Genomic DNA, 13,700 nt, shown 5'->3' on the forward strand with positions numbered 1-13,700 from the left:
GATTGGACTGGACTGTGGGACATAAAGTGATACTCGTGAGGAGTGTGCCTCTTAGCTCAAGTAGATACAAGAGACTAAATGGGCAGCTTCTATCTGGAGGTGAGATGGGAAGGCAGAGATGGTTAGGAACTGGTTGAATGGACATGGGGAATCGGGTGGAAAGGAGGAGTGTGCTGTCACACTATGGGGAGTGCAATTAGGGTCACATAACAATGTATGTATAAATTTTTGTACGGGAGACTAACTTGAAACGTAAACTTCATTTAAACTACAACAATAAAAAAAAGTTGACTTAAACAGAAACATATTCCCTGTAACCACTCACCAGTCCTTCGGGATACCAACTAGTACGGACAGAAGAAATTAGAGAATATCTCAACTCCCTAGAATATGAGAAAGGGCAAACCAAACTCTTGAGTGAGGTGGCCAATCTGAATTCACTCTGTGTCTTTCTCCAGCCCCTATCCACTCCTCCCGGGGCAGGACTGGGATTCTTTTCCAGACTGAGTGAGTAAAAGTTAGTTCTTCACCTCTATATACACAGAGAGCCCTCAAGAAAAACTATAATCCTAGAATCCTCTGATATTGAGGATCTCCTGGTCTAACACTACCATTTTACAGATAAAGAAACTGGGTCTAGAGGCTAAGTGACTTGCCCAAGTTCACAAAAATACTTAGTGGCAGACCCAAGACAAGAAATACGATAATGATCATCCTAAGCAACCTACAGGTACTCTCAAATACTTTGCAAACTTCACCTAATTTAATCCTCATCAGAACCTTTTGATGTTGGTATTATTTTTACCATCTTAGAGATGCAGAACCTGAGGTTTAGGCTTAATCAAGTAACTTCTTCAAAATCAGACTATTGACAAGTGATAGAGCCAAGATTAAAAGGCTTCCTATCTGGCCCAAAAGATACACTCCTGCATCAAGTGTTCTTGAGCTCAGTTCTGAGAATTCCAGCTCTGGGTCCCCAACCAGTAACTCCAAACTGCCTGTGCATCAGCCTCATCTGGGGAACTTTAAAAAATACAGATTGCTGGGCTCTGTGATCTCAGGAAGGACAATCAGAGTCTCTGGGGATGGGACTTAGAAATCTGTTATTTCTACAGAGCTGCTCAGGTGATTCTGGATTCTAATGCGTGGCAAGATTTGAGAAACCCTGATCTAAGTGAGATATTTTATGATTGCTTCCAGTGTAAAACGATAAGGAAGTAAGTTATCTTAGGCTGAATCTGTGTGAAGGGTTAGCATCGTCACGTTCCCTCAAATCCTTCTGTGTCACACAGACATGTGCACAGTCCCTGTCACATAAACATATACGTGCCCACCAAACCCCTACTTGCGTTGATCTTACCTAATGGAATCTTTATTACAATGAAAACAACAGACTCTGTGTTTTGCAGCAGTATCAGAATATATAGGTTATTGGAAAATACAGCAATAAGGTTTCTTTCTACCCTAATCATTTTCATTTAAGGTACTTTCTTACTGCTGAGCTGAAAAAAACAAAGGGGAATGTTTGAATTAACTTACCAAGGTGCCCCGTATATCCTGAATCCCTTCACTGTTACCTCCGAATCTTGTAAGTAAATACTGTTTGTCAGGAGGGACTGAACATTGTCAAAGTCCTCTGGTTTCAATTTGGACACAGAGGGAAAACGGTAGTAGTCCTGTTTAACAAGGTCTGCCATGAATTCCTTATCAAATGTCAGTTCATGATTCCCAGCAATCACTATTTTATATTCATATGGCAGGTTTCCTGAAATAAGAAAAAAGAGCACCAATTAGCATGTTCATTTCCCATCACAAAGTACAACGGTTGAGACTATATGATTAGCAGGCTGCAAACGAAATGAAATAGCTCACGCATTCCTTTGTGTTTCCACGTGAAACAGAATTTATGACTACTCTTTTATGCTAAAAAAAAAAGACAACAAATAGGAGACAGAATGTTGCTAAGAACCTAAAAAGCTATTGAGGAGACATTAAGTTTTCTAGTTCCATTTCCCTCTTCTGTATGCTACAGATTCACTGTGATGAATCCACAGTGTGATGAATCCACACTTTATAATCATCCAGGAAAAAAAAACATTTTAATCACGGTCATTTAGAAAAGGTCTGCAATTGGTTTGGTCCTGAAGAAACAAGCCAACCAACTTCTTAACAACTCAGACAACTGCTAGATTTTTAGTATACTGTTCACACAGAAGACTTGGCATAGCCAAGTATTCCACAATATACATATATGAAAGGAACCACATAGTATAATTTCATACTGCAAGGCTAATTCTAAGTTTATCTTTTGGCTTATGAATAAAAAGAGCATTATTAATGGCTCCTGATTAGAAGGCTAACTTTCCTCTCATTGGGATGGGAGAAGAAACTGTAAAGCTTAACCCCCTTTTAATATTTATGGTATGGAAATGGAAGTTCTCAGTATATGCTTTTTATGCAAAAGTTTCCCGATCAAAATGAGATAATTCTGGGAAGAAGAATGAAAGCTATAAAGGAAAACCCAAACACCAGACTTCTGCATAGATTTATAATGTTTGAATAAAGTACAGATCATACATATTAATAACTCGTGTATTATAAGAACCAAAATCCAAAGGGAGATAGTGCCGGGCAGTTGTTCCCATCCTGAAGTTAATGCCCTTTTCTCTACTCTGTCACTACTCATCCCTCAAGCTTCACTGCTAGGCTGCTGCTGATTTTATTTTATTTTGGGGGAACAAGGGCGGTGGGGACAATGGTGCCTATAATTCCTGCTTCCTGAGACTCCTGGATCTAATGCAAAATTAATGCTTCCTGCTGTTCCAGGAAGAATTAAAGTTATCACTAAGCAGGAAATTGGATACACTTGTAAGAATTGGTCCTTACCAGCAAAGCAGAGTCCATGATTTAACTAATGAAGCTTAACGGGGAAAATAATTTTTTTGGGGTCCCAAGTTTTGTCATTGGTCCACTTGGATTTCAGGAATGCAAACTGCAAAGATGACACTGTGCATGACCAAATATCAAAATTCCTCAAAATCTCAACAGCACATTGCAAATTTATCTGCTAATACTGAGGTGGTTTTTAAGACTGTCAGATGATGTCTTGTAATGTGAATGATCTTCTTCAGCTTTTAATTTTTAGGTTTATAAAGTTGGTATCAAAATCACATATACAGCATGTGCACTGATGGGGAATCTTAAGAGACAGATGAAAGCACTCTAATGGGAAGAACTACTGCCGAGAGATTAAACCAAAAACACTGTGGCCAAGCTTCATGAGGACAAAATGGGTCTCCTTGACTACTAGCCCACAATGCTGTGTGACACTCCTTTGGCCTCAGTTATTAGCAAGGCTGTGAGGCTCAGGAAAAACAGGAATCCTCCCTCAAATGCATATTTATGGGAGTTTATCATCTTCACTAACATAAGGCAATAGGGAGTGCGATGTATGTTAAAAGCTACTGAGATTGAATGGTGGTGATATTTGGCACAATTCCCTGCACTACATTGCAGGTGAAACATATTATTAACAGGGTTGTGAAATCCCAGCACTGCACACATTGGAAATTTTTGGGGTACCCCACAACTCTAATATCATGATTCTGTGACCTCCGAAACCCACTGCCGTTGAGTTGATTCTGACTCCATAGCGACCCTACAGGACAGAGTAGAACCGCCCCATAGGGTTTCCAAGGAGCGGCTGGTGGATTTGAACTGCGGACCTTTTGGTTAGCAGCCATAGCTCCTAACCACTGCACCACCAGGGCTCCTCTGTGACCCCACGGCCTGATATCGCACCTCCAGATTCCCCCATGCTCCCAAAGCCATAATGGGCTACACCGTTTTCCTGGATGGTAATCTGTTTCCAGACAAGTCCTACCTGCGTGCAATCTCTGAACAAGTCTACTTCATAAATCATGCTGTAGTTACCCAGTTCCCTTTAATCATTCACGATGATGGACTCACTGTAAATCCTTTCATTTCAGAATGCTGGTTCAGGAAAGGCATGAACGAGACTGGGAGACAGGGCAAAGGAAGTACACTTTTTTCCCCTACAGACCAATTTTAAAAAAAAAGCAAGACTGCTGCAAAGTAAATGTTGCTCAGGAAGATAGGCCTCTTCAGCGAATTTTAAATCAAATTTTGGAGATTCAGCGTAAAGAAGTAGCCACCAAATTGAACAGCCTCAGAATCGGTGATGATATTTACACATTACCAGCAAATTCATCTCTGAGAATCCAAGAGCAGCATCCACCTTCCATCCTGTTACCTATGTTATGAAATTGTCTGACACATTTTCTTTTTTGCTGAACTGACCTTTCATCTATAATCTGCCAACCTTTATGTTTTATATGAAAACTGTAAGCAGGGCAGCTGACAAATCTCCTGTTACTTGATGGCATTTTAGTTTTTTGTTTGTTTTTTACAGACTAGATTAGTTTGGAAGCCTCTGCAGTCAAGACTGAAACTTCTTGGTATTCAGATAGCATCATTTCATCATCGTCAGACAAAGGGATGTCCAGCTTTATCCATTTAATTCAGATCAGGCCATCTAAGCTGACCTGCTTGAATAAAACAGCAAGGCCACGTATACTTATTATAACGTGGAAAAATCTCTGCTCTGAATGTCCTAAAGAACTCTACCAACTAGCCACTTCTTCCTTTCCCAACACGCATATGTATTCTACTAGTGATATACAAGATTATTTTTGTGGAATGAGGATGAATTTTTGATTAAATGTCAAGTAGTTTTGAATGGTTTAAAAATGCATATTTGGAAAAATACAATATAACAGTGTAAGTAATGATACAAAGCTTCAATTTTCTATTTGCATATATTAAATAATAAAAGAGGTGATTTAAAGAAAACAACTGAACAAATAATAGTAGAGTTAATTCACAGATACGGCAAAGTGATGATGGTAATACGTGAGTGAATGAAATGTGGGAAACCAGTCCATCAGCTCAGGTTAGAGCTATAGACTGTGAGACCATCACAGCTCTTGCAGGTAGCAGCTAAGTCTTATTCTATTCTGCATCTTTTACACCGAGTGGTGTCACACAAATAGATGCTCAGTTAAAAAGTACAGGATAATGAAAGTTAGCGGGGTCCTCACTGTTACTCAACAGTTCTAATTATTCCACACTCTTGCCATCACTCATTTCCCAAAGCAGTCATTGCAAAACTCTTCCAGGTTCCTCTCTAGCTCCCAGACTCCCTATAGCCCCCTACTGGGCATGTGATGTGTATTTTGTCCACAGGTAGTCGAAAGGTTGGAGGTTTAAGTCCACCTAGAAGCACTTCAGAAGAAAAGCCTGGTGATCTACTTCTGAAAAATCAGCCACTGAAAACCCTATGGAGTGCAGTTCTACACCGATACATATGGGGTCAAGAAGAGTCGAAGTTGACTCAATGTTAAGTGGTTAACTCATTAGGATCTCTTCATTCTTCTTCACTTTCCAATCACTCCATCTGTCAGCATCTTCTTGTCTTTCTTTCTAATGACTGGCCTCTTACTTCCATTCCTCCCACTCCCTGCTGGCACCTTCCGCTGTCAGACTTTTCCTCTCTGATATTTTGCTCCTCCCCCAACAACTGAATTCTCTTCCTTAAGATTACAAACGAGTTTCTCTCTCTAGCCAGTACTTATCTACTCTAAGAATACAAACAATGCTTCTCTCTCTCTGTCTCTCTCGCTCTTTCTCTCTTTCTCTCTCTCACATACACAAAATGCAAAACATTCCCTGACTTGCTGCTTCTTAAAATGCTTCCTCATCTGACTTCTAAAGCTCTGGAAAGAAGAGTCCACAAGCCAGCACCCAGTAAGCTAAATTCAGCCCAGTGATGTATTATGGTTAGCCTTCTATTGTGTTTTGTTTTAAAAATATATATTTAACTAACATTTAGAAATCACAGGCTATCTCATGAAACAATGTTGGATTCCTGGCTTCTTTAGGAAAAATCAAAAGATCAGGTGACACTCATCTCCATTCTGCTATAAACCCTACCAATCCATTCTACTTCTTACACCTGGCCTACTTATTACTTTTGTGTTGACAGATGGGCTACTGTATTAATCGATTTAGCAACTTATAGACAAATAGTTACTCATAATCTACCCACTGCAATCTGGCTTCTGTGTCTATTCTTTTCCGAAATCTTCCCTTGAAGGTCAATAATAACCTCCTAATGAGTCAAGGAGCCCTGGTGGCACAGTGGTTAAGAGCTCAGCTGCTAACCAAAAGGTGGGCAGTTTGAATCCACTAGCCACTTCTTGGAAACCCAATAGGGCAGTTCTACCCTGTCGTATAGGGTCGCTATGAGTCAGAATCGACTCAAGGACAACGGGTTTTAATGAGTCAAGGCTTCTTCTCAATTCTTACTTCCACTGATCACACCACAGTATTCAAATCCCACTGACATCCCTGTCCTTGAAAGTATCTATTCTCTTGGTTACAAAACTTGCACTCTCCAAGTTCTCTTCCTCCCTCTCTGGTATTTCTTTTTCTCTTTCCTCCTTTTCCTCAACTCTCTTTTCATCCCAGCTTATTTTCAGTTTATTCCATTACACTCTCTCCCTTCATCTTCACTACCATGAACTTTAACAATTTATTGTACCTCTCACGTTTCTATTTTTCATTATCCAATTTTTTAATTATTACAATTTAAAGTGTAGGGCAGCATAGGGTTAATACCAGAGACTGCAGGCTTCCCTGTGCATTAGCTATATGACTGTTATGGACTGAACTGTGTCCACTAAAAATATATGTGGAAGTCCTAACCCCTGTACCTCTAAATATGACCCTGTTTGGAAATACCGGTTTTCCTTTGTTACGTTAATGTGGTTGTACCAGACCAGGGTGGGCCCTAAACCTAATTCCTTGTGAGAGGTATCTTATTAAGAAAACAGAATAGACAGAGGCACACACACAAGGTGGGAAGACAGGCGCCATGTGAGGTCTCGTCTACAAGCAAAGGCATGCCAAGAATTGCTGGCAGTCACCAGAAACTAGGAGACAGGCTCACAGAAGGAATCAACATGGCCAAGACCCTGATTTGGGCTTTTAGCCCCCAGAATTGTGAGAAAATAAATTTCTGTTCTTTAAAGCCAACCACTTGTGGTATTACTGCTACAGCACTAGCAAACTAAGACAATGACCTTGGACAGACTACTTATATTCTTTAAAGTGTACTTGAAAATGCAGACTGTAACAGTACCTATCTTTATAGGCTGTGTTGAAGACAAAATGAGATAAAGATTTTAAAAGTACATTCATGGTATAGAACAAACAATCAATACAAGCTAACTATGATTACCCCATTTTGTAGTTTAGCTCTTCACATGTAACTTGTCTCCCCATAGTCTAGAAGGTCCCTGAAGGCATGGATTGTGGCTTGTAGTTCCTTGTTTGATTGAAAGTACCTTCCAAATGGCAGGCACACAATTAATATTTGTTGAATAAATTAAGGAATGAATGAACCTCAGCAAGATCTGCCCTTCGATGGACAGCTTCCTTTGGAGGGTTCTCCCTGGTGAAACTATTCCAGAAACTGAGCTTGTCTTTTTGGGCTATGTGAAGGTTTAAGCCAATGTCACATCTTTCTCCAAGTTTAAAGCCCTCATGAAATGTCTTATTTTCTCTCCCCTCAAATCCAGTCAAGCCAACTAACCTCCAACTAATCCCTATTAAACTACCAAACCCATTGCCTTTGAGTTGACTCTGACTCATAGTGACCCTACATACGACAGAGTAGAACTGCCCCAAAGGGTTTCCAAGGAGCAGCTGGTGGATTTGAACTGCTGACCTTTTGGTTAGCAGCCAAGCTCTTTAACCACTGCACCACCAGGGCTCCTTTAAACCACAGTTTCCTCAAATCTCATATGTAAATAAGGGGGGTGGGGAATAGTAATAACAGTGCTCCTACGTTTGTTAAGGATTAAATAAGATATTGCACACAAAGAACCTGTATAGCTTCTGACACTTCATATCACTCAACAAACATTAGCTGTGTTGTTATTATTATTAGCCTTACCAACTGCCATCCAAGAACTCATTAGTTTATTCACAAACTGGATTACATCCTGGGGCCTAGCACAATGTCACTAATCTCAAAGAGAACCTTCTGAAGATGGAAAAGAGACCTTTGATTTTCTGAGAGCAGAGACTGCCATGGTCCAATATGTCCCTCATGCTAACAAAAGTATTATTAGGACCATAAGACATCTGGATCTACAGATGATGGTGGATGGGCCAATGAGGCCTTCCACCTGTACACATTGCAAACACGGCCCCCCTCTGTTGAGATGATCTTAATCATACACGACGTGTACCCTGAACACACCACTTCTTTCCTCCTGTATCGTTCAGATACCCATTTCTTCTAATACTTATCGAATACCAAAAATGTGCCAGGACTGCTCTCTTGTTCACAAGTCAAGAGGATAGCCTATAACAGAGAATATCCAGATTCTGTTTCTCTCAAGAGTGCCTAGTCATCTAAAATATCCCCTATTCCTTCAAAGAATCGGATTGTGGTACTCTTACATGAGTCTGTAGAGAGAACAAACTATCTAAAAAAGTTTAAGGTCTTCAGATATGCACATATCTGATATAAATCTATAACCATTTTAAAACAAATGCACAGCAACTATGTCAAGGTCATCTTCCCTTCCTTATCAAAAACTCATTTATTATAGACTTTGAAAATATACAAGGAAACAAAAGATCTGTGGCATAACATTCACCTTAAATAAAGCTCATTATGTAGCAGGAGAAAAACAACAGAGAGGTGACAGAGCAGAGGAAGAACCTGCTACGGCTCCCAGATGCCCAGGAAAATCAAACTCACAGGCACAACCTTCAGGCTCATCTCCCCCTGTCAATGTGCTAGGAAAAAACAAAAACCAAACCAAAAAAAAAAAAAATTCTAGGATTAAAAAGGGTAAAACAGATATGTAGCTCAACCTATTAACATGCGACTATTTCTAGACAAAAGAAAGAGACTGCAATTCAATCACATTTTCTGAAGCCTCCAGCCTGCAGGTGGCAGTGCCAGGGGCCTATTTTATAACACTGCTCTCCAATGCCAGTGTTATGAAGGAACCTTGTTATACCCCCAAGGTGGAGAGAAGAAGAAGTCTTTCCTGTTTAAAATTATATTTTTAATATTGTGACTCCAGCAGGAAGAAGGAAAATGTTCAAACTCTTGAAGTCTCTCTATTCCACAGAGGACTGAAAAGAATAACCTGGGCTTTGAAAATTGGCCAAGCAGAAAATTCTGCAAGAATAATACTGATGGCTATGAGGATAGGAGAACTATGAGGCTCTGGGATGGGCTAAGAAGACTAATCATCTAAAGTCCTTCCTTGGTGATTACTGAGGGCTGATAGCAGAAAAGGTGGAGTCCCACCTGGACAAGGGAAGGAGCTCCATCAGTTATGAGTGAGCAGGGCCCACTGTTCCCTGCTGTACCCCCAGCACCTAAAATGGTGCTAGGCACTTGGTTGGTACCCACTGCCTCCTCACTAAATGAATGACTGGACCTCCAGAAATCCCTCTCAGCTCCACGGTTTGCACTCACTTACTTGCCTTGGCTGCAAAGCCACCAGAAACATTCAGTCAGGGCAAGCTCAGATTCTGACCTCACTCTGTCCCCCGTCAGGCTCCACTGACTTTCACAAGTCCTGACAGCTCTAACGTTAATACTCACACTTGCTGATGGAGCCACACAGCAGGTTCAGACTGCTACCTTCTCCTCTGAAACTCATGCATTAGGGTTTCTTCCATGCTTGCAATGGGAAACCAAGTCTAAGAAATATTAAACACAGAAAACTATATTACAATAATGTCAGGGCTGAGCCGGAAACCCAAGAGAAAGCAAGGAAATGCTGAGTGAGAGCCCAGTGGTTCACTGCAGGAATCAGGGCTAGTGTGAGAAGAAGCCACAGTTGAAATGCTCCCTTTTCTTCAACCTCTTCCATAAAAAGAATCCCAAGGCACCAGGAGGTATGATAAGCCTTAGTTCACACAAAGAAAACAGACGTGTGCCCCCCCTCCCAGGAAAGCACACCCCCTCTGGACAAGAGCGGTCCTCATATACACTGCAATGCTAGCAGGTAACACCACTGAGGGACCAGGATACACCCACGATCCTTAATGACAATGAAAACAGGTGACAGATGTGATTGTTGCTCTGCAGTTCCTTTGTTTGTAGACTTTCGTATTTCAATCATAACATTATTCTAGTATGACTGTTTGTGACTTACACACATACACAGACTCACACTCTCATACTCAGACAGTTTTAAAGACAACCAAGAGATAGCAAAATGAACGACAATATCTTCCTTCTTTCCCAACTGTGTAAATCTCTAAGTTGCCACCCAGACCAACATGGCACGTTCTAAATGTGAAGCTATGGTGATAACTGTCCACTGAAGTGCAACTCGGGTATTACCATCTGACTAGACAATTGGACAAAGGAGCCCTGGTGGAGCCGTGGTTAAGCGTTCAGCTGCTAACCTAAAGGTTGGACGCTGGAGCACACCAGCTGCTTCTCGGAAGAAAGATGCGGCAGTCCGCTTCCGTAAAGATCACAGCCCTGGAAACTCCACGGGCCAGCTCTCCTCTGCCCTGTGGGGTTGCTATGAGTCGGAAATAACTCAATGGCAACAGGTTTGGACAGTGAAAACCTAGGGAGAAATTTCTTCCACTGTTTATTTTTTGCAATTTCTTCCTTACAAATAAGGCCCTTAGCTTACTGAGAAAGATTTATACTACATAAAACAAATCTTGCCTGAACAACCAAACTATCTCCCTCCAATTTACTTTCTCGAGCTTCTGAAAAGTGGATCCAAATCTAGGTTCCACTGGATAGTCACAAGAAGAATTAGTAAAGACAATGTCAAGCCTCATCTTGATCATCTGTGTATATGTTTATATCCCTCAAGCTGATATGAATATAGGAATTATATTGCATAATGGAAAGAGCATGGACTTTGGAGTCAGATTAGGAATCAAGTTCTTGGTTCTGTCACTTAATAGCTGTGAAACTAAACCCAAAATATGTAATTTAACCCTCATTTTACTCATCGGAAAAAGGAAGATAATTATACAACCTACCTTACAAAGTAAAAAAGGGGAAGACCCTCGATGAGATGGATTGACACAGTGGCTGCAACAATGGGCTCAAACATAGCAACAACTGTGAGGAGGCTGCAGGAGCAGGAAGTGTTTTGCTCTGTTGTACACAGGGTCGCTATAAGTCAGAACTGACTCAACGGCACCTAAGTACAGCAACACCTTACAGAGTGGATATGATGATTAAGTGAGATCGGTAAAGAACCTAATAAAATACCTGACATATAAAGGGTGATTATTATTATTTATATTTTTATCCTTTTTTCTGTTTTGCATTGTAACTTCCTTCAGGATGAGGAGCCCATCTCCTACTTTCTAGCACCTTAAAAGAGTGTTTAATAAATAACTTTAACAAACTAATAGCTGTTGACTGATGATATCCATGGTGAGCTGAAAATGACATGTTGTTTTTTTCCTTACAAAGCCTTTAAAAAGCAACTGAGAAAAAGGTGTTCCTTCCAGCAACAATTATAAAATAAAATAAGTAGCAATTATTCTACTGCATAATTAGAAGAACAAATGCAAGTACTATGCATTTGCATTTTAAACCATTAAGTATGGTGAAGATCAAATTAAATAAAAATAACACAAGGCATAAAGGCCATATTCTTTAAAAGAAATAACAATTTGAAGGGCTTGCTGGATCCCTCCCATTAACCCCCAAATAGGAACACAAAATCTTTTTGTAATAACTACTATTATTTTTGCATGCTGAGACATTCAGGCAGCTAAATACAGGATTTTAGTGTGTAGTAATTCCAAGGGACTGGGCTGCAGAAGCCAGAATAGAGGGTTGACAGTGGAAATAAAATCTCTGCCTTAACAGCACCACTGGGGCTAGATGAAAATGGTCTTCTAGAACTTGATTAAAACTAAATTGAAAAAGAACATATTTGGCTAATAATACATTAGACTAAAATATAGAAATGAACCCTAATACTCTCAAAATCTAATAGGAAAAAGCCATCTCAATTTCCAAACTTTGAAAGCATCTTCTTTAAATGCATCACAGATCAATTTACATGGTACTTTTGCCAATAAGCAAAACCAAATCAGAGGTTCCAATTGGCTATATTGGAAAGTATGAGAGCAAATGCTACAAAATCCAATTACTGAAAACAAACTCCATTTTCTCCCCTCTGAAGGGAATTCCAAGGAATATTTTATTGCCATCAAATATTTCTGAAGACATCAATACACAATTCCATTTTCTTTTCAGGGTCCCCACTCACTGTATAATCTGATCTACTCTACAGAATCCCTCGGAATTTAGAGAAGAGCCTATGAAAGTGGATATTACCTTGCACACACATCCTATGTCACTTTTAATAATTTGTACTCTGGACAGGAATCCTCATGGAGCAATACTTACGGTCCAATACAATTGACTTTTCCCATTTTATAACTCAAAATTTTAATGACACATTTCAAGAATAAAATTTCAAAAGAAACCTCTCAGGGAAGGTTATTTTGATCAGTAGCAACAGCGATGAGATGGAGGGAATGGAAACCACATCTATTTCTTCTTTAATTTTTGCTTTCCTCATCAACTGGCAAATGTTTGCTACTAAGGAGGATTCCATTTAATCAGAAGCTACTAAGAAGACTTCTTGGTGGGTGTGAGGTAATGAGGTCTCCTTCGGATAAGGTTTTGGTTGCAATGGAACATCAGTTTCAATGGTCTCCAATCTCTTTCCTTGACAATAGGATTGTAGCCTGATGCCATCCACAAGCTTCCCCTCTGGGATGAAGTTGCACAAAGGGTGCAGTATAATTCTTCAGGAAGAAAGGACCTCTGGAAGGTCCCTTGGGACTGAAGATTCCAGGAAGTGGAGTTGGCAGTCTATTTGACTTTCCACATTTTCATTCCTTATCCAGTTTTCTAATTTCTAGAGATCTAGCTAGCCCCCTGCATCTTAAAGCTACAGCTCAAGAGATTAATCTGCGTTGTGTCTTCCTTAATCCATCTGTTATGGATTGAACTGTGTCCTCTCAAAATAGGTGTTGGAATACTAAGCCCTATACCTGTGGAAAGGAGCCCTGGTGAGGCAGCAGTTAAAGCACTTGGCTGGTAACCGAAAGGTCAGCAGTTCAAACCTACCAGCTGCTTCGCAGGAGAAAGATGTGGTAGTCTGCTTCTGTAAAGATTACAGCCTTGGAAACCCTATGGCGCAGTTCTACTCTGTCCTATAGGGTCGCTATGAGTTGGAATCCACTCAACAGCAAGGGGTTTGGTATGGTTTTTTTTATACCTGTAGATTCAATACTCTTTGGTAATAGGGTTTTCTTTGTTATGTTAATAAGATCACAACTGAGTGAAAAAAAAATAAACCTGTTGCCATCAAGTCACTTCTGACTCATAGCGACCCTAACTGAGTAGGGTGGTTCTAAATCCAATCACTTCTGAGTTATAAAAAACAGTACATCAGACACAGAGGCATGCACACACAGGGTAAGACAGATGCCATGTGAGGTTCTCCAAGGAACCAAAGAACACCTGGGGCTACCAACATGGAATCAACAGGGCTAAAACCCTGATTTGGACTTTTAGCCTC

General features: G+C 40.3%; 1 protein-coding gene across 1 annotated transcript in view; it reads right to left on the reverse strand.

Annotated features, from left to right (window-relative positions):
- The window catches only part of MPPED2 (metallophosphoesterase domain containing 2), a 185,995-nt gene that overhangs the window by 88,010 nt on the left and 84,285 nt on the right, over positions 1-13,700 (reverse strand). The window contains exon 3 of the mRNA XM_004369744.2: positions 1,540-1,765. Coding sequence (XP_004369801.1) covers positions 1,540-1,765 — 226 coding nt within the window. The remainder of the gene's footprint in view (positions 1-1,539; positions 1,766-13,700) is intronic.

This window comes from Trichechus manatus, unplaced genomic scaffold (genome assembly GCF_000243295.1).
Source record: "Trichechus manatus latirostris isolate Lorelei unplaced genomic scaffold, TriManLat1.0 scaffold00006, whole genome shotgun sequence".
Classification (NCBI taxonomy): domain Eukaryota; kingdom Metazoa; phylum Chordata; class Mammalia; order Sirenia; family Trichechidae; genus Trichechus; species Trichechus manatus.